Source organism: Lonchura striata, chromosome 26 (assembly GCF_046129695.1).
Source record: "Lonchura striata isolate bLonStr1 chromosome 26, bLonStr1.mat, whole genome shotgun sequence".
Lineage (NCBI taxonomy): Eukaryota > Metazoa > Chordata > Aves > Passeriformes > Estrildidae > Lonchura > Lonchura striata.
In genome coordinates, this window is record NC_134628.1 from 1,296,297 (window position 1) to 1,316,511 (window position 20,215).

Sequence of the window (20,215 nt, forward strand, 5' to 3'; positions counted from 1 at the left end):
CCCCGCAGAGCGGATGGCGTATTACACCTCCCGGCTGCACTTCCCGGTGGAGATGGTGGCATCCCCGGGCAGGCCCGGTCCCCCCGGGAAGGACGGGCTGCCCGGCCGGCCGGGACCCCCCGGCTCCCCGGGTTTGCCGGGTCAGATCGGCAGAGAGGGGCGGCAGGGCGTCCCGGGCATGCGGGGTACGTGTGCCCCCCGCCCCGGGCCGTTCCCGGTGTCCCCAGGACCCTCCCCGTGTCCCTGGGGTATTTCCCAGGGCTATTCCCGATGCCTCGGGGGTGTTCCTATCGTCCCCGTCACGTTCCCGGGGTCCCTGGAGTGTTCCAAGTGTCTCTGGGTGCTCCCAGTGTCTCCATCATGATCTCGATGTCCCTGGGGTGTTTTTAGTGTCCCTGGGATGTTCCCACTGTCCCTGGGGCATTCAGAGTGTTCCTGAGATGTTCCAGGTATCCCTGGGATGTTCCTGGTATCCCTGGGCTGTTCTCAGTGTCCCCGGGACATTCCCAGTGTCCCCGGGATGTTCCCAGTATCCCTGAGCTGTTCCCAGTGTCCCCAGGATGTTCCCAGTGTCCCCAGGACATTCCCAGTGTCCCTAGGACATTCCCAGTGTCCTCAGGATATTCCCAGTGTCCCAAGGACATTCCCAGTGTCCCCGGGCTGTTCCCGGTGTCCCCAGGACATTCCCAGTGTCCCTGGGACATTCCCAGTGTCCCCGAGGTGTTCCCGGTGTCCCTGGGCTATTCCCGGTGTCCCCAGGACATTCCCAGTGTCCCCCCCCTCAGTGTCCCTGGGCTGTTCCCGGTGTCCCCAGGACATTCCCAGTGTCCCCAGTTCAATCCCAGTGCTGGCACTGGGATGCTGTGGCTGTGCCGGGATCTCACCCCTCCTCTCCACCCTCCTCTCCCGCAGGCGAGCCGGGTGCCAAAGGCGAGAAAGGCGAGAAGGGCGTGGGGCTGATGGGGGACAGCGGCCCCCCGGGACCCCCAGGTGAGCCCCCAGCCCCACCCTGAGCTTTGCTGCCACCCCCTCACCCTGTCACCCCACCTTTCTTTCACTCCATCTCTTCCAGGTCCCCAAGGACCACCAGGCTACGGCAAGATGGGTCCCCCGGGCCCCGTGGGGCAGCAGGGCATCCCGGGCATCCCCGGTCCCCCCGGTGCCACCGGGCAACCGGGCAAGACAGGGCACTGCAGCCCCGCCGAGTGCCTGGGGGCCGTGCCCATGGAGCAGCCGCTCTTCCAGCCCAAGAACGTCAAGGGTCCCTTCGGCTGAGCGGCCCCGCGCCCCCCGGGCCCCCCGAATTTGCTGTTAATATTGTTAATTGTGTTTCCCCGCTGTGCCGGGGCCGTGCCGGTGCCGGGGGGCTCGGGGGTTGTACAGCTCCGTGGCGATCGCGGTGGGGCGGGTGGATCCTGCCCCAAAAATACACCAGTGCTGGTGCCCCCGCGGCTCCTGGCTCCGTGAGTGGGCACGGGTGGGTCTGTGCCGCCTTCCCAGACTGTCACCACCCTGTCACCACCCTGTCACCACCCTGGCACCACCCTGGCACCACCCTGGCACCGAGGGATGCTGCTCGAGCCGGTTCTGGTGCCACTCTGGCTGGGGACACGGTGACCCTGAGCTCCCTGTGACCCTGGCATGGATGGGGCATCCCAGTCCTGATCGCACAGGATCCTGGCCCTGTCTCGGGGCCGTGATTTGGGCTTATCCCAGCCCAAATTTGGGCTTATCCCAGCGCCATCCCTGCGCAGATCCCGCTCTCATCCCAGCCCTGATCCCGGCAGATCTGTGATGGGCTGGGATCCCAGCCTTGCCTCTGCAGGAACCCCAAAGGAATTCCCGTGCTCTTGTGGCGATTCTCGCCCAACTCTCAGGCTGACCCCAGCCCTGGATCATGCCCGGAATTCCTGGGAATCCCAGACCGCCATTCCAGCCCTGCTCCTAGCGGCATCTCGCTCCTGCTGCCAGGGGAATCCCAGCCCTCATTTTGTGGGGTCGCCAGCCTCATCCCCGGCTGACCCTGGCCGCACTCCCGGGCCGATCCCGGCGGAGTTCCCGGGGAATTCCAGCCCCGCTCCCGGGCGGCTCCCGGCGCTATTCCCGCCCGGTGGGGCCCACCCGGCCCGGGCGCCGTTGCCGCTTTAAGGCGCCCCTCGGGCGCGCGCTCCCCGCGCGCCTCCGCTCTGCCTCCGCCCCGCCCAGGGGCGTGGTCACTGCTCAGAGTAGCCAATGGGTGCTGCTCGTTTGTGTGACGTCATCGGGGCGCGGCCGGGGCGGAAGACGCGCTATGGCGTACCCGGGGCAGGTCCGGGACCGGGACAGGGACCGGGACCGGAACCAGAACCGGGACCGGGACCGGGACCGGGACAGGGAAAGGGACCGGGATCGGGATCGGGATCGGGATCGGGATCGGGGATCGGGATCGGGACAGGGATAGGGACAGGGATCGGAACCGGGACCGGGATCAGGATCGGGACAGGGATCGGAACCGGGACCGGGATCGGGACAGGGACAGGGACCGGGACCGGGATCAGGACCGGAACCAGAACCGGAGCCGGGACCGGGACCGGGACCGGGACAAGGACAGGGACCGGAACCGGGACAGAGATCGGGACCGGGACCGGGACCCGGGAGCGGCACAGGAATCGGGACCGGAACCAGAACCGGGAGCGGGACAGGAATCGGGGATCGGGACAGGGATAGGGACCGGGACCGGTACCGGAACTGGGATCAGGACCAGGATTGGGAGCGGGACCGGGATCAGGGATAGAGACCGGAATCGGGATCGCGATCGGTACCGGGAGTGGTGGCAGGGAACCGGGACCGGGACCGGGATCGGGACCAGGAGCAGGGGCGGATAACTGGGACTGGGACCGGGACTAGGACCGGAGGAGTGAGAGCGGCGGCAAGGAGCCCGACCGGGACCGAGGGGCGCGGAATGGGGACCGGGAAGCGGGACCGGAGAGACGGCGGAGAGTGGGACCGGGGAGCGGGACCGGAACCCGGAGCGGCGCCGGGAACCAGGGACCGGGACCGGGACTGTGACCGGGAGCGGGGACTGTGACCGGGACCGGGACTGTGACCGGGGCGGGGATGGTACCGGGAGCTGATCTGGGGGTGGGGACCGGGGGGTGCTCAGGGGTTCCAGGGCTCCGTCCCTGTGCCCATCTCGGTGCCCGGTGTCCGGTGCCCGCCTCACACCGGCTCTGTCCCCTCCCCAGGGCTACCCCGGCGCAGGACAGCCCCCCCCGGTCGGCCCCTACCCCGGGGGTCCCTACGGCGGGGGGCCACCCCCGGGACCCTACGGGCAGCCCCCGCCCGGTCCCTACGGCGGGCCGGCCCCGGGAGGTGAGTCCGGGGCTCTCCCCGCGGCGGTCCCGGGACAGAGGTGGGGAGCGATGGGGTCCCCACCCGGTGCGGGTTCGGGGGGCTTGGGGGGTGCCCAGTGCGGTGCTCGGGCGGGGGTTGAAGGGACCACGAGGATGAAATTCCATGTCCCGGTTTCTTGTTTTGAACTCGTGGAGGAGGAGGAGGAAGAGGAGGAGGGAAAGGAGAAAAGAGGAGGAGGAAAAAGGGAAAGAGGAGGAGGAAGAGGAAGTGCCAAGCAGCCTTAAAACTTTCACCCCACATCCACCTCCCGCTGCTGCCGGGTTTGTGGGGTCCCTGTCCATCCCTGGCTCTGGTTCCCGCCCACTCCCGGCTCCGGCCGCTCCGTGCCCATCCCAGCCCTTCCTGCCCCGTTCTCCCGGGAGTTCTGCCGGGATTTCTCCCTGTAAAACCCGTGGGAGGAGAAGCTCTGCCCAGCCCTGGGAGCCACCCCCGGGGCCAGCCCAGCCCGTGGCCGGTCCGAGGGGAAGGTGACAGCGGCGATGGCCTCTCCCCACGCAGGGAATGCCCCCCCGGGGGTGGACCCCGAGGCGTTCTCCTGGTTCCAGACGGTGGACACGGATCACAGCGGGTTCATCTCCGTCAAGGAGCTGAAGCAGGCTCTGGTCAACAACAACTGGTCCTCGTTCAACGATGAGACCTGTCTGCTCATGATCAGTGAGTCTGGGGTCTCCTGCCCCTCTTCTAAGCTGGTTTGGTTTGGTTGGGTTTGGGGTGAAGCCCATCCTGGTGGAATTCCCCTTTTTCCCTGGGCAGCGCTCCCGGCTGGAGGCAGAGCTGGGCAAACCAAGCAGGACCCAAAATCCTGCTTGGGATAGGAAATCCCAACTCTGCACAAGCCCCAGATCCCAGAAAAACAGAGAGGAAAGAGAAAGGAAACCCAAAAAATGTGGAGGCTGACCCCGAGCTTGCCCCAGTTTCTTTTGGTGCCATCTCTTACCAGCTTGGGGGTTGAACGGTCCCATCGATCGTGGCCCTGGCGAGGGGGATTTTTGGGATGAGAGCAGGATTCCAGGGAGCCATGGCGTGGATCCTGAGCTCCCTGGAAGTTTCTGCAGCTTCTCCCCTCCTCCCTGCCCCGTTCCTGCTCCTCCCTGTCCAGACATGTTCGACAGGACGCGGTCGGGGCGCATCGACGTCTACGGCTTCTCCGCCCTGCTGCGCTTCATCCAGCAGTGGAGGAGCCTCTTCCAGCAGTACGACCGGGATCACTCCGGCTCCATCAGCTTCAGCGAGCTCCAGCAAGGTGGGTGAGTGTCCCACTTTAGGGCAAATTTGGGGAAAACCCTCTGGGAGGAGCCTCTTCCAGCAGTACCGGGATCACTCTGGCTCCATCAGCTTCAGCGAGCTCCAGCAAGGTGGGTGAGTGTCCTACTTTAGGGCAAATTTGGGAAAAACCCTCTGGAGAAGCCCCTTCCAGCAGTACCAGGATCACTCTGGCTCCATCAGCTTCAGCGAGCTCCAGCAAGGTGGGTGAGTGTCCTAAATTAGGGCAAATTTGGGAAAAACCCTCTAGGAGGAACCTTTTCCAGCAGTACCAGGATCAGTCTGGCTCCATCAGCTCCAGCAAGGTGGGTGAGTGTCCCAGTTTAGGGCAAATTTAGGAAAAACCCTCTGGAGGAGCCCCCAGAAAACAAATCCCCACGGCCCCTCCCCACCCACCTGGTTCGGGAAAGAATTTTCTCAGAGAGAAGTGGAAAAGAACCTGTTTATTTAATAAACAAAACCCTCCCCAGCACAAAAAAAAAAATTAACAAAACCAGATGACAACAAAACTCTTTTGCCACTCTGAAGAGATGAACAAATCCAGAAAGTCTCATCTGGGATTGGTCGCTGGGGATTGCTCTGGGCATTGGGGTGTGTGGAAAAGGGAAAAATACCTGGAATTTGTGGTTTGATTCCTCTGGAGAGCTCTATAGGTGTGTGGAAAAGGGAAAAATGTTTGGAATTTTGGTTCGATTCCTTGGGAGAGCCCTGCAGGTGTATGGAAAAGGGAAAAATGCCTGGGATTTGTGATTTTATTCCTCTGGAGAGTCCTGCAGGTGTATGGAAAAGGGAAAAATGCCTGGAATTTTGGTTTTATTCCTCGGGAGAGCCCTGCAGGTGTATAGAAAAGGGAAAAATGTGTGGAATTTTGGTTTTATTCCTCGGGAGAGTCCTGCAGGTGTGTGGAAAAGGGAAAAATGTTTGGAATTTTGGTTTTATTCCTCTGGAGAGCCCTGCCCGTGCACACCCTGAGCGGGAAGGGTGGTGGGAGTGGGAGGTGGGTGGGGATGTGTGGGACATGGAGAAGGAATTTTGTCCAGTGGAGAAAGAAAGTGAGCTCAATTCCAGTGCTCTCAAACAAATTTAACCAAAAAAAACCACCAGGATTATATAACTGGGCTGGTGCCTCCTAAGGACCAAATATGTGGAAAAATCTAATTATCATTTATAATTATCCTGTTCTGTGCCATTTGAGCTCTTAAATGGGAACATTAATGCCTTGCAGCCCCGGTCATTTCTCAGAGCCGCTCCTTAATCCGAATTTTCCCTTGCTCCCAGCTTTCTCCCAGATGGGCTACCACCTGAGCCCCCAGTTCTGCCAGCTGCTGCTGGCCCGGTATTCCCAACGTTCTCCCGATCCCAATCCCAGCATCCAGCTGGACCGGTTCATCCACATCTGCATGCAGCTGCAGAGCCTCACCGACGCCTTCCGCGAGAAGGACGCGGCCATGGCGGGGACCGCCCGCCTCAGCTACGAGGATTTCCTCACCATGGTGGTCACCCGCCTGCTCTGACATTCCCGCTCCAAAACCCGGGAATTCTGCAGCTCTCCAGCAGCTCCAGCCATCCTCATCCTCCCCTTGGATGGGGCTGAGCCCTTCCAGGAGTTCCACCCCGGCGCCAAATTTCCAGCTCGATCCACCCCAAATCCCACTGGGTTTTCCTGGCTTGGATTTTTTTTTGTGTTTGTTTTGTGGGAATCTCACGCCAAATTGGGATGGCCAAACCATCTTGGATCCCGTTTGCCAAATTCCAGCTTCATCCCATCCCCGTTTCGGGGAGGAAAAGCTGAACCTTGGGTTGGGAAACACCCCGGCGCCAAATTTTCAGCTCGATCCACCCCAAATCCCGCGGGGTTTTCCTGGCTTGGATTTTTTTTTTGTGTTTGTTTTGTGGGAATCCCACACCAAATTGGGATGGCCAAACCATCCTAGATCCCGTGCCAGACCCAAATTCCAGCTTCATCCCATCCCCGTTTTGGGGAGGAAAAGCTGAACTTTGGGTTGGGACGCACCCCGACGCAAAATTTCCAGCCTGATCCACCCCAAATCCCGCTGGGTTTTTCCTGGCTTGGATTTTTTTTTTTGTGTTTGTTTTGTGGGAATCTCACGCCAAATTGGGATGGCCAAACCATCTTAGATCCTGTTTGGCAAATTCCAGCTTCATCCCATCCCCATTTCGGGGAGGAAAAGCTGAACCTTGGGTTGGAAAACACCCCGGCGCAAAATTTCCAGCTCGATCCACCCCAAACCCTGCTGGGGATTTTTTTTGTGTTCGTTTTGTGGGAATCCCACGCCAAATTGGGATGGCCAAACCATCTTGGATCCCGTTTGCCAAATTCCAGCTTCATCCCATCCCCGTTTCCAGGAGGAAAAGCTGAACCTTGGATTGGGAAGCACCCCGGCACCAAATTTCCAACTTGATCCACCCCAAATCCCGTTGGGTTTTCCTGGCTTGGATTTTTTGTGTTCATTGTTTGGGAATCCCATGCCAAATTGGGATGGCCAAACCATCTCAGATCCCGTGCCAGCCCCAAATTCCATCACCATTTCCGGGAGGAAAAGCTGAGCCTTGGGTTGGGAAGCAGCAGAAAAGGGGAAAAACGAGGATTAAAATTCAGCCCTTCCCTCCCCGAGCGCCCTGGGAGCGCCTCCCACCTTGGGAATTCTTTCCTGGGGGTCTCATCCCTGTTTTTTTTCTGGAATGGGATGCGCTGCTGCAGCCCCGTGGGGTCGTCCCCTCGTCGTCGCCAATCCCGAAGCCAAATCCAAAGTTTCCAGCTGGATTTTTCCAGCTTGGGAATAAAACCTGTTGTCGTGCTCTGGCTGCTCCGTGGTCTCTGTGTCCGGGGCTGGACCCCATTCCCAAAAATCAAATCTCGGGAATTTCATGGCCAAATATAGAAAAGAAAGGATTGGGGAGGGGCTGCTGACGTGCAGAAAAATCCGATCCGTGACGGAAGTTTTCTTCCCTGGGGATAAAGTTGGAATTTACCCCAGGAATCTCCAAGGGATTTTAGGAATTTTTAGGGAACGGAAGGAGAACAGGTCCGAGATCAGGAAGAGCCCAGCCCCGGCAGGACGGGCTGTCCCAGCATTCCGAGGATATTTTCCCTGGAATAATTCCAATATTTCTGTGGAGTCACAGCTCAGCCCTGCTTGGGCTGGAGGAGGAGGGGTTAGGGGGATGTGAATACATCTATAAATACCGATTTTATAGATATTTCTGTATTTTATATCTATTTTATACATAGATATATGTGTAAAATAGACATATGTCTATGTATATTTTTATGTTTATTTTATATTTATTTTAGCTATGTATTTTATACATAGATATGTGTATTATATATATTTTTATATATTTAAAATATATAAAAATATAAAATATATAAGTATATATAAAATACATATAAATATATTAAAAATACATACATATTATATATATATATAAAATATACCTGCATAATATATACTTTTATGTATTTACATATATACACACAGAGGTATACATATATAATATATATATTATATATAATATATATTATAGGTTATATATATTATATTTTTATTATATATTGTATATTTATTATATATTATATATTATATATATTATATTATATTATATTATATTATATTATATTATATTATATTATATTATATTATATTACATTATGTATATTATATAATATATATTACATTATGTAAATTATATAACATAAAATATATTTCCATTACATATTGATATTATATATTATATAATAAAATAGGTGTGGTTACGTGTACATATATTCACATATAAAATATATGCAGGGTGTTTTTTTCATATATATATAAATATAAATATATATATACACAGAGAGATGTATATATAGACATATATATTAAAAAATATATAAGGGGAGTGTTCAGGTCTGAACACAAACAGGCATCTATAGAAATAGAAATAGAAATACAAATACAAATAGAAATATACACATGTATAATATATATTATATATAATTTATATTTATATTTATATTTACATTTACATTTACATTTACATTTACATATACTGATATATATTTATGCCTGTGTATATAAATATATACACACATACATATCTATACGCATCTATATCTAAATCTGTGCACAATACAGATATTTTTACATATTTTTAAAAATATATAAATCTATACACACATATAAATATAGATAATATATATAAAATATATATAATATATAAATCTATACACGCATATAAATATATATAATATATATAAAATATATAGAATATATAAATCTATACACACATATAAAAATATATAGATATAATATATAGAATATATAGAATATATAAATCTATGCACGCATATAAATATATATAATATATATAGAATATATAGAATATATAAATCTATACACACCCCTGCAGTTGCAGGCAGCCGCCACCGGGTGGCGCCGCGCTCCTCGCTGTCAGTGTCCCCCTCGGGGGACCCGGGGAGGGGACACGGGACGGGGACCGCCAGCAGGGCCGGCCCTTGGCAAAGGCAGCCCGGGATGGCGCGGGGGGCGCGGGGACACGCGTGGGTGTGGTGGCACGTCTCACTGAGGTGGCATTCGCGGTGGCGCATGTGGCCCTGGTGGCACACCCAACTGCTCACGGCGGCTGTGGTGGGAGAACCTGGCTGTGGTGGCACCGCTGCCCGTGGTGGCACAGCTGGGTGTGGTGACACCGCCGGCTGTGGTGACCCCCTGGCCACGGTGGCACAGTTGGCCATGGTGGCATTGCTGTCTGTGGTGGCACAACTGGCCGTGGTGACCCCCTGGCCCTGGTGGCACCGCTGCCCATGGGGGCACCGCTGCCTGTGGTGACCCCCCTGGCCCTGGTGGCACAGCTGCCCGTGGTGGCACTGCTGCCCGCGGTGATCCCCTGCCCGTGGTGACCCCCTGGCCCCGGTGGCACAGCCGGCTGTGGTGGCACAGCTGGGTGCAGTGGCACAGCTGGCCGTGGTGGCACCGCTGCCCGCGGTGATCCCCTGCCCGTGGTGACCCCCTGGGCCCGGTGGCTGAGTGTCCCTGCATGTGCAGCGCTGCCCACGGTGACCCCCTGGCCCTGGTGGCACTGCTGGCCCTGGTGGCACTGCTGCCCATGGTGACCCCCTGGCCGTGGTGACCCCCTGGCTGCGGTGGCACTGCTGCCCGTGGTGGCACCGCTGCCCGTGGTGACCCCCTGCCCATAGTGACCCCCTGGCCGTGGTGCCACAGCCGGCTGTGGTGGCACTGCTGGGTGCAGTGGCACAGCTGGCTGTGGTGGCACCGCTGCCCGTGGTGACCCCCTGGCCCCGGTGGCACTGCTGCCCGTGGTGGCACTGCTGGCCGTGGTGGCACCCTGCCCATAGTGACCCCCTGGCCGTGGTGCAACAGCCGGCTGTGGTGGCACTGCTGGGTGCAGTGGCACAGCTGCCCACGGTGGCCCCCCGGCCCCGGTGACCCCCCGGCCCCGGTGGCCGAGTGTCCCCGCGTGTGCAGCGCTGGCCGCGGTGCCCGGGGCGGCGGCGGGGCCGGAAGGTGAACAATGAGCGGGGCCTTATCTCCCCCCCCAGCCCTTCCCGGGGCCGCCCCCGCCGGGGCTGACGGGGCCGCGCGTCCCCCTCGGAGCACTGAGTCCCCCCTCCGGGCTCTGAGGCTTCCAGAACTTTATTTACAAACAATAAAAAGCCAAATAAATACAAAAAAATGTTTTAAAAGTACAGCCCATGGGTAGGGGGGGGGCGCAGAGGGGAGGTCCCGGGCTGCGCTGGCTGCGTGGACCCCACTCGTGGCCCCACCAGGACGGGGACACCACGGGGCTGAGCCCTCCCTTGTCCCTGCTGTCCCCTAAGGGGGTGGCAGGGCCGTAGCACCATAGGGACGGGCTGTGGGGGACGGTGGGGACCCCATCCTGGCGACACCCAGCCCTGGGGGCTCAGGGGACCCCCCCTCATTGGGTTGTTTCGCACCCCAACTCCAGCGCTGCCCTGCTGGGAGGGGCAGGAAGATGGGGGTCCCTTCCCATTGGGAAAAGGCGGGGGAAAATCCCACAGCCCCAGCCGGGATTTGTGGGGGGGGGAGGGGGTGCAGCTGCCTTTGAAGAGCCCAGCCGAGCCCGGGGCGGGGGGATTAGCGGCTAAATCCCACGGGAGACGGGAGCAGCCCCCGGGGGCACCCCCCTCGCACGCCCCAGTGCCCCCCAGCCGCTGCGTCAGCACAGCGGGGACGCGCAGCCCCCGGCCGGGGGACACGCAGCCCCCCGCCCGCCCTGCGGGCCCCGAGGGGCTGCGCTGGGGACAGGGACACGGCGGGGGCTGGGGGGGCTCACTTGTGGGGCATGTCCTCCATGCTGACGCGGCCCCAAACCCCCACCACGAAAGTCTCCACCTCGCACTCGTTGACGCCGCGGGCGATGCGAAAGTGTCCGCCCTCGCCCCACGCCGTGCCCCACGAGTTGGCCGCCGTCTGCACAGGGGACAGGAGGACACGCTCAGCGCGGTGAACCCCCCCCCCCCCCAAAAAAAAAAAAAAGCCAAGCCGGACTCCGCATGGACGAGGGGAAGCGGCAGCACCCCATGGTTGAGCCCCCCCCCCACAAACTCACCCAGTATTTTTGGGTCTGGCCATCAGGCAGCTGCTCCTCTCCCCACCTGCAGCGGGACAGGACGGTGAGTGGGGGTCCCCAAGCACCCCCAGATTGTGGGGTCCCCCCACCCAGCACCGTGGTGGGATGGGGGGGCTGGCCCTGCTCGTTTCCTGCCCCCGGCACCTCCCCAGGGCCAGGCCGAGGCTGGGACATCCGCTCCCGGAATAGGGGCAGGAATTTTTAGCCACGGCAGGAGGAAGGAAACAGAGGCACAGGGCAGATCCCCCCCCCCCACCCCACCATGGGGTCTGCACCTCCAACCCGGGGGCTGCCACCCTCCTTGCCACTTGTGCCACCACCCCCCGTCCCCGCTTCCTTTCCCAGCTCGGGGACACCCCAAGGGGACATTTCTGCCAGCCGGAGCCCCCCCAGGCCACCCCCACGCTCACCCGGTGATTTTCACGGAGTGGGTCCCGTGCCTCTGGTGCTTCGGTCCCTTCCCCTCGGCCACGGGCGTGTGCCGGTAGATCCCGCTCTTGTACATGAAGAAATCCTCGTGCACCTCCAGGATGGCTGCGGGGAGGGCGACAGGGTTTGGGGACACCGCCGCTGTCCCCAGGCAAGGGGGATGCGGGCACGGAGGGCCGCGGGGCACCGCATTCCCAGCGGGAGCCAAGGCGGCAGCCGGATCCTCCCCGGGGCGATGCAACAACACTCCGAGGAGGTTTCAGAAAGGGAAAAAAAATGAAGTTCAACAAACGCGCCAGCTGCCAAGACGGTGATTAAATCTCAGGAGTTAATGAGCAACCCGGTGCCCGCTGGGGAGGGCAGCGTGACGGGCACTGGGGCAGCACTGCCCGGGCACGCAGGGCGAGCAGCTGAGCGTGGTTCTGGCTGCCACCACAGCTCCCCCAGCCCGGACGGAGCGATTTTCCACCCGCACCTTGCTCCCCCAATCTTTTGGGGCCCAGAAAAGGATGCCCCGGCCAGCTCCGTACCTTGCACGGGGCCGTTCTCCAGCAGCTCCTTCATGATCTCCTTCTCCTGCAAGCACAGAACAGGGTGGCAGCGGGTGGCAGCGGGTGGCAGAGGGGCCGGGACCCCCGGCACTGCCCTCCCCACCCCCAGGGATGCAGCAGAGCTGCTCCAGCACCCACGGGCGGCTGCGGCGGAGGTGCCGGGCGGAGGAGCCGCTCCCCGCGGGCTCCGCAGCGGGGTTTTCCCAGCCGCATTCCCGAGCTCGGTTTTCCCAGGTAAAGCAGCCCGAGCCAAGCCCCCTCCCGCTCCCAAAGGGCTCACGCTGGAGGAGAGGCGGTAGGCGGGGGTGGACTGGTAGATCTCGTTGGAGTGGGTCTGGGGGTTGGGGCACCGCGCTGTCGCCTGTCGCTTGCCCCGGCCCGTGGAGCGGCTGTGCATCATGCAGGGCGGAGCCGCGGGCTGGCTCTGCTGGCTCGTGAACGGGTAGCACTCGTCGGTCACCACCCTGCAGGAGGGGGAGGACCGGCTCCGTCCCCATCCCAAACCAAACTTCCAGCCCCATCCCAATCCCAGCCCCACACCGAGCCCACTCTCCATCCCCGCACCAAATCCCTCTTCCATTCCCATCCCAAAAGCCACTCTCATCTCCATCCCAATCCCCACTTCCATCTTCACTGCAAGCCCCACTCGCATCTCCACTCTGATCCCCACTGCCACCCTGATCCCAAACCCCACTGTCCATCCTCACACTAAACCCCACTGTCCATCCCTGTCCCAAACTCCCATCCCAATCCCAAACTCCACTCCCATCCCAATCCCAAAGCCCTCTCCCACTCTGATCCCAAACCCCTCTGTCCATCCCTGTCCCAAACCCCACTGCCCATCCTGCCCTGACACCTTCATTCCCCACCTGTCCAAGGCACAGGATGAGCACAGGGATCTCCTGGGCTCTCCCCAGGTGACCAGAGCCCCATACCCCATCCCATCCCATCCCATCCCATCCCATCCCATCCCATCCCATCCCGTCCCATCCCATCCCGTCCCATGGATCCCGTCCCATGGATCCCACCCCATGGATCCCATGGATCCCAAGGATCCCATCCCATTGATCCCACTCCATCCCATCCCATCCCATCCGATGGATCCCATCCCATGGATCCCATCCCATGGATCCTATCCCATCCCATCGATCCCATGGACCCCACCCCATGGATCCCATCCCACCCCACCCCATCCCATGGACCCCATGGATCCCACCCCACCCCACCCCATGGATCCCGTCCCACCCCACCCCATCCCATGGACCCCATGGATCCCACCCCACCCCACCCCATGGATCCCGTCCCACCCCACCCCATCCCATGGACCCCATGGATCCCACCCCACCCCACCCCATGGATCCTGTCCCATGGATCCCATCCCATCCCATGGACCCCATGGATCCCACCCCACCCCACCCCATGGATCCTGTCCCATGGATCCCATCCCATCCCATGGACCCCATGGATCCCACCCCACCCCACCCCATGGATCCCGTCCCATGGGTCCCATCCCATCCCATGGACCCCATGGATCCCACCCCACCCCCGGCCCCGCCCGCTCACCCCTTCCTGCGCAGGTACCACCAGGCCCCGTCCAGGCGGCCGCCGCTGCAGCCGTGCTGGTTGCGGGTGTCGCAGGACAGGAGGTTCTGCGGGGACAGCGCGGGGCTCATGTGCCCCATGGAGTGGATGGAGATGCGGTCCGAGGCCACGGCTGGGGGCGAGCGGTGGGTCAGGGGCCGGCGGCTCCGTCGCCGTGCCCGCCGTGCCCGCCGCGCCCGCCCCGCGCCCCTCACCGGCCGTGGAGAACGCCCAGGAGCCGGCGCAGTTGCCCTGGTCCAGGGGCTCGTGGATCATCCCGGGCCACTTGGCGGCAGCATCGAAGTGCCGCGGCAGCGCCTCGTTGGAGTCCATGTTCATCTGTGGGGCAGAGCGGGGGGCTCAGCCCGCCGGGACTCCCCAGCTCCTCCTGCCACCCCAGCCATCCTCTGAGATGGTCCCCAGCCGGGTTTTGTGTCCCCAGCCCCATGGTGGGACCCCACGTCCTCCTCGTGCCACCCCAGCCATCCTCTGAGATGGTCACCAGCTGGGTTTTGTGTCCCCAGCCCCATGGTGGGACCCCATGTCCTCCTCGTGCCACCCCAGCCATCCTCTGAGATGGTCACCAGCTGGGTTTTGTGTCCCCAGCCCCATGGTGGGACCCCATGTCCTCCTCCTGCCACCCCAGCCACCCTGAGATGGTCCCCAGCCACCCTGAGATGGTCACCAGCCTCACTATGGGACCTCAAATCCTCCCCCTGCCACCCCAGCCATCCTCTCAGCAATGTCCTCAGCCAGGTTTTGTGTCCCCAGCCCCACTGTGGGACCCTTTGTCCTCCATCTGCCACCCCAGCCACACTGAGATGGTCACCAGCCCCACTGTAGGATCCCATGTCCTCTGAGCAGTGTCCCCACACAGGTTTTTTGTTCCCAGCCCCATGGTGGGACCCCCTGTCCTCCTCCTGCCACCCCAGCCATGCTCTGAGATGGTCCCCAGCCAGGTTGGGTGTCCCCAGCCCCACTGTGGGACCCCCTGTCCTCCCCCTGTCCATCCTCTGAGATGGTCCCAAGACAGCTTTGGTGTTCCCAGCCCCACTATGCGACCCCCTGTCCTCCTCCTGCCAGCACGGTCCTCCTCTGAGCAGTGTCCCCACCCAGGTTTTGTGTCCCCAGCCCCACTATGGGACCCCAAATCCTCCTCCTGCCACCCCAGCCATGCTCTGAGCAGTGTCCCCACCCAGGTTTTGTGTCCCCAGCCCCACTATGGGACCCCAAATCCTCCTCCTGCCACCCCAGCCATGCTCTGAGCAGTGTCCCCACCCAGGTTTTGTGTCCCCAGCCCCACTATGGGACCCCAAATCCTCCTCCTGCCACCCCAGCCATCCTCTGAGCACTGTCCCCACCCAGGTTTTTGATCCCCCAGCTTCCCTGCGAGGCCCCTCAGGACACCCTGAGCAACAAAGATTTGGGTTCCCCTTTATCCCAGAGAAGCCAGACCCCCTCAATTTTCCCTAAATTTGTGCTCCTTAGCCAACAGCAGCACCGGGTGTCCCAGCGAGGGGACAGCCCTGGGTGCCACCACCCCTCGCGGTGGCCTCCGGCCCAGCCTTTCCGTCCCGGAGCGGGGACGGGGACGGTCCCCCGCCCTGGCTTTCCTGGGGAGGACACGGCCACAACCGCCCGGCGTCTCCCAGCGCAGGAAGCGCCTCTAAAATTAAACCTCAGGCTCCGGAGCGCGGGGCTGGGAGCGCCCCGAGCTCCGCCAGCACCCCAGGGACACCCGGGGGTGCCCAGGCCGCCTTTGGGTGCGGGTAGAGGCCAAGAGAGGGAGCAGGCGGCTGTGCTGAGTCAGCAGCGGCGGGGCCGGCGTTCCGATGGGAAACCACCACGGAGGAGAGGGGGGAAAAAACAACACTGGCAGCGCGGGGATTGTCCGGGGGAATTTGCTGAGCTGCTGTCTCCAAACGCGAGGGCTGCCCTGCCTCCTCCCCTCCTCTGGGAGCCCCTTCCCAGCCGCGGGGGGATCACTGCCATGGGCGGGGATGAGCCCTGGCGTGCCTCAGTTTCCCCCCCGGGGCGGGCTGGGGGGACTCACGTGCATCTCGTTCATGTTCATGACGGTGGGCGAGGGGCGGAAGGTGCCCAGGCGGTGCCGGATCCCGTCCTCCAGGGTCATCCCCCAGAACTGGCTGTAGTTAGCGGCTCTCCAGCTGCGTGGGAAACGGGGACACGGCTCGGGGGGTTACCCCAAAAAGCAGCGGGGGGTGAAGCGCCCCTGTGCCACCTTGTGCCCGCTCCTTACCCGTAGCTGCCGCTGTTGACGGCGTCGATCAGCTCCCCGTCCATCAGGCAGGCGTGGTCCTCGCACTGCCACTGCCCGCCGGGGCCGCAGGTGCTGCACAGGGGACAGCCGGGGAGAAGTGATATCCCCAGGGTGACCAGGGGGACCCTGAGTGGGCGCTGACCCTCCCAAATTGGGCAGCCAGCGAGGGGCTCAGGGCTACTTTTGTCACAGGTCATCAGGACTTGGCACCTGAGAAGCTACGGGCACCCTTTGAGTGACCCTGGGTGGCCTCTGGGTGACCCTGGCACTGTCCCCCCGCTGTCCCAGCCCCCGCAGGAGCCCCGAGGGCAGACAGGCCACGGGACAGCAAATCAGCTGAAAATCTGCCAGGGCTCCGAACATCAGAGAGGGGCTTGGGCGGCAGCCCGGGGGTCGGGCCGGGGGTCCCCATGGGTCACCCACAGTGACCAGGTCACTCCATGGGGACAGCCGGGCCTTGGGGGGGCTCTGGGGGTGCGGCGGGTCCCCGGGGAGCCCCGGGCTGTGCTCCCCCCGTGCTCTGAGCAATGCTTGGCATGCTCCCTCCTGCCCAGATCCCGGCACATTTCCCTTTTATGGAGCTGAGCTGAGCCGTGTCCCTCCAGACCCCCCCCAGTCCCAATCCCGCCGGCAGCACCTGGATTGCAGCGTTCCCCCATCCACCCCCGAGCGCTCCCGGCGCTCTGGGTGACACCTGGGCACTTGGGAGCACCTCAGGGTGCCACCACCTGGGTGCCCACACTCTGTGTCACGCCCCATGGGTTTTGTCCCCTGCGGGACCCCAGCAGGGACAGGGGCAGGGGTGAGACGCTCCAAAATTCCTGTTCTCCAGACACCTAGCGTGGGGGAGGAGGGTTCGGAGGTGAAGATTTGCTCCTTCCCCAGCGCTGGTGGGTCAGAGATGCTCCCCCAGCAGCAGAGACACAACATGCACCTGCGCGGCTTGGGGACAGTGACATTCCCCCGGGAACGGGGACACCTCCATCCCCGAGTGCTCCTCGCCACGATCCCGGAGAAGCCCCCAGAGCTGCGGGGAGGCTCGGGCTGGCTTTTCACCCGCAGCACGCCCGCACACACATGTTCACACACGTGCCCTGCCCTCGCACACGCCCCAGACGCTGCCTTTGATTCCCGCTTATCTGCCGCATCGGCCCTGCGGGTTCAATCCTCGTCTCCGGCAGGTTCCCCTTTTCCCCACCTCCGCATGCCAGTAATGCCAGAATTCCCAGCTAACCCCCAGCGGGAGCTCCGGGAGCTCCCAGCGGGCGGCACAGCCCGACTCTGACCTCTGGCCGTGGCTGCCCAAGCGTCCCTGTCAGGTTTGGGCAAGCTGGGCTGGGACCAGCGTGGCCAAAACCCCCCAGGGCAGCGCCGGGGCGAGCGGCTCCCACGCAGGCGTGCGCTGAAACTTGGGAGCCGCTCAAGGCCCTTGGCTCCGAATTTGTTGGAGCAAAGGCATTTTGTAAGCAGCTCCCACCACCCAGCTCGGGCCTCACTCCGAGCTTTACAGCAGACCGCGACACCTTCCCCTGGCGACACGCCGGTGACACGCCGCAGGTGCCCGCATGGCATCCACTCACCACAGGTTGCAGTTCTCCCGGTACGTGGCTCCGGGGGGATAATTGCGTCCGGCACGGGCACAGCCTGCACGGCAACGGGAGAGCCCCTGCTGAGTGCTTGGCTGTGCCAGGGGGTCCCACCAGCCCCCCCCCCCAAATTCCCGGGGGGTGCAAACCGAAGGGAAAATCAATGCCGTTCTTAAATCCAGCCTGCACCCCGCAAAGTTCTGCTGCGGCTCAGCGGGTGCGGAGTGGCAGCGGGGCTGGCTCGGCGCCGGGAGGGTTAAACGTGCTCAGCCCGGCGGGACGGGGATGAAGGGGCCGGTTGTGCCCGGGAGCTGGCTCTGCTCCGCCGGCACTTCTGAGAGCGCCTTGTGCTGTCAGCTGCGGGCTGCCCGTGCCCCCTGCTCGCCCCGGCTGCCGGCAGGGTTAAACCAGGGCCAGCATCTGCCTGCCCCGGCCGTGACCGGGCGGGCTGGGATGGAGTCCCCGCATGTCCCCTCACGTCCCTGTTCTGCCCGCAGGCGCTGCCGGAGCGGCCGCTTCCCCGGCGAGCGGGTTTTGGGTTCACGGGCTGCTCCCACACCTCTTTTTCGGGGAGTCCATCCCCATCCCGGATATTCTGCAGGATTCCCACAGCTTTGCGGGGTCCGGAGCAGCTCCGCAGTGAGGGGTGCCACATCCATCGCCCCGAGGAGCAGCAGCAGCGCCCGGGGCTGTCCCGCAGCGCCCGCGGCGAGCCTCACCTGGGGCTTTGGGGAAGGGCGCCGGGATGCCCAGGCAGTATTCCCAGAAGTCGGGGCAGCAGTCGGAGACGGTGCGGTTGCAGAAGAGGTCGCAGTAGCAGAGGGTGTCGTGGTAGGGCACGGTGCAGGCGTCGTCGCGGCCGCGGCAGCAGACGTCCCCGCGCTGGCAGTAGGAGCTGCCGGCGTCGTAGACCCCGTGCTGGTACAAACCCGGGCCCAGCTCCCGGCGGGTGCGGAGCCGGGAGGACAGGGCCACCTGGGCCACCTGGGCCACCAGCCAGAGGCACAGCAGGGCCCGCATGTCCCCACGCCTGCGGAGGGAGGGCACTGAGGGCGCGCCAGCCCCAGCGCGGGGTGGGCGCTGCTCCCACCCTGCCCTCCCCAGGCTCCTCAAAACATTCCGGTTTTGTAACTCCCCTTGTGACCACGCAGCTCAAGCTCCAAAACCTCCAAAACAGCCTTTCCCCCCGCCAGCTCCGCACATCCCGGCGGCCGAGGGGCCCCGTGCCCGCCCGACCCCTTCACCGCCGGCTCCAAAACAAACCCCCACGGGAAGGGGCTCCCCGGGACACTCGGGGGGGCTGCCCGGGGCCCGTTCCCAACGCCTCCCCCAGTCCCCAGCGCGGGCAGAGCGATGAGCTGCCAGGTCTCAGCCCGCGGGGCCCAGGGGGGTGATGTGGACCCCAAAAGGGGCCGGTGGGCAAAATCCGGGGGCACACGGGACGGACCCCCTCCTGCCGGCTCCCTCCCCCGGCCGTGCCCGCCCCGCCTGCAGCGTGGGGACTGCCGGGACCCCGGGAAAGCGGGGAGGGTGAGCCGGGAACCCACGCGGCGCCCACGGCGATCCCACGGGGTGGGACCCCCTCCCCGTTCCAGGCCGTACCAACCGCGCCCGCCGCGCAGATCCCCCGGGAGAGGAGTGCGGGGTCTGGCGCTGGGATCCCTCACGGGGCGGGACCCCCGTCTCTCCTCTTGCCTGGCACCCCCCCAGCCCCAGCCCGTCCCCCCGAGCCCGTCCCGTACCTGCCGCGCCCGCCGCTCCGCGCCCGCCGCCGGCCCCGCCGCTCCTTATAGCCGCGCCCCGGCCGGGGGGGCGCGGGGAGGCGCCGGGGCGGAGCGCAGCGGGACGGGGGTCGGGCCTGGGGTTGTAGAGCGGAGCCCCGAACTTGTGGCCCCCCTCTATCCCCGCGGGGCCGGGGTGTTCCCGGTTTCTGATCCCCTCCCGGTGCCCCCACGGCAATGCCCTCGCCAAATGGGGGGGGGTGGAGGGGGGTCCCGGTTATCGGGGCAGCACCCCCTGCTCCATGTGGGGGGAGATGTCCCGGGGGGTTTCCCCATTCCCCAGGCGTGTGGAGAGGAGGGGAGGGGGCTGCATTTCCCACCCTTCCAGGGGTACAGCTGAGACAGGGACACCCCAACCCAGGGCACGGAGCTGGTGTCACTTGGACTCAGCCCCATGTCCCCGCTGCCAGGGACCACAAACAGGGAGGTCTTGGCCACCCCCCAGGCTCCGGTGTCCCCTCCGGTGTCCCCGCGGCAGCAGCACCTGCCGGTAAAAACCGGGGACCGCAGCCGCCCGGCGGGGCTCCTGCTGGCCCGGCCTCGCCGGGAGCATCTCCCGCGGTGCCAGCGGATTCCTCGAGGATGCCGCACGGCAGCCAGGACGGGAGCACCGCGGCGTTCCCCGGACGGGCTACGAGCCACGGGCTACGAGCCACGGGCTCCCGGCTGAGCCCACGGCGGGGATGCCGCGGCCAGGGTGGGCTTCGTGCCGGG

At 62.2% G+C, this 20,215-nt stretch overlaps 3 protein-coding genes across 3 annotated transcripts in view; 2 read left to right on the top strand and 1 right to left on the bottom strand.

Moving 5' to 3' along the window:
* Positions 1–1,431, top strand: part of COL16A1 (collagen type XVI alpha 1 chain) — a 28,899-nt gene extending 27,468 nt beyond the window's left edge. Inside the window, exons 68-70 of the mRNA XM_077788512.1 lie at positions 9–185; positions 913–990; positions 1,073–1,431. Coding sequence (XP_077644638.1) covers positions 9–185; positions 913–990; positions 1,073–1,275 — 458 coding nt within the window. The 3' untranslated portion in view covers positions 1,276–1,431. The remainder of the gene's footprint in view (positions 1–8; positions 186–912; positions 991–1,072) is intronic.
* Positions 1,432–2,261: 830 nt separating this feature from the next.
* Positions 2,262–7,476, top strand: PEF1 (penta-EF-hand domain containing 1). The gene is made up of 5 exons (XM_021554897.3): positions 2,262–2,308; positions 3,225–3,351; positions 3,892–4,047; positions 4,493–4,636; positions 5,935–7,476. Exons 1-5 carry the CDS (start codon positions 2,291–2,293, stop codon positions 6,168–6,170), a joined length of 681 nt encoding a protein of 226 aa, XP_021410572.1. The 5' UTR covers positions 2,262–2,290; the 3' UTR covers positions 6,171–7,476.
* A 3,515-nt stretch (positions 7,477–10,991) lies between these two features.
* On the bottom strand, positions 10,992–19,897 carry TINAGL1 (tubulointerstitial nephritis antigen like 1). Its single transcript, XM_021554898.2, has 12 exons — positions 19,822–19,897; positions 18,440–18,856; positions 17,715–17,778; positions 16,114–16,206; positions 15,907–16,021; positions 14,069–14,192; positions 13,836–13,986; positions 12,553–12,736; positions 12,252–12,297; positions 11,703–11,826; positions 11,272–11,317; positions 10,992–11,132 (listed from the first exon to the last, which is right to left on the bottom strand). Exons 1-12 carry the CDS (start codon positions 19,895–19,897, stop codon positions 10,992–10,994), a joined length of 1,581 nt encoding a protein of 526 aa, XP_021410573.2.
* Between the last annotated feature and the right edge of the window lie 318 nt (positions 19,898–20,215).

Excerpts from the sequence above, each read along its gene's own strand:
- TINAGL1 (XM_021554898.2), bottom strand. The coding sequence starts at position 19,897 with ATGGGGCTGAGTCCAAGTGACACCAGCTCCGTGCCCTGGGTTGGGGTG. Across the intron at positions 18,857-19,821 it reads TCAGCTGTACCCCTGGAAGG|GGGAGTTACAAAACCGGAAT; the intron begins GTGGGAAATGCA and ends CGTGGTCACAAG. Across the intron at positions 14,193-15,906 it reads TGAACATGAACGAGATGCAC|ATGAACATGGACTCCAACGA; the intron begins GTGAGTCCCCCC and ends TCTGCCCCACAG.
- PEF1 (XM_021554897.3), top strand. Across the intron at positions 4,048-4,492 it reads GACCTGTCTGCTCATGATCA|ACATGTTCGACAGGACGCGG; the intron begins GTGAGTCTGGGG and ends CTCCCTGTCCAG. Across the intron at positions 4,637-5,934 it reads CTTCAGCGAGCTCCAGCAAG|CTTTCTCCCAGATGGGCTAC; the intron begins GTGGGTGAGTGT and ends CCTTGCTCCCAG.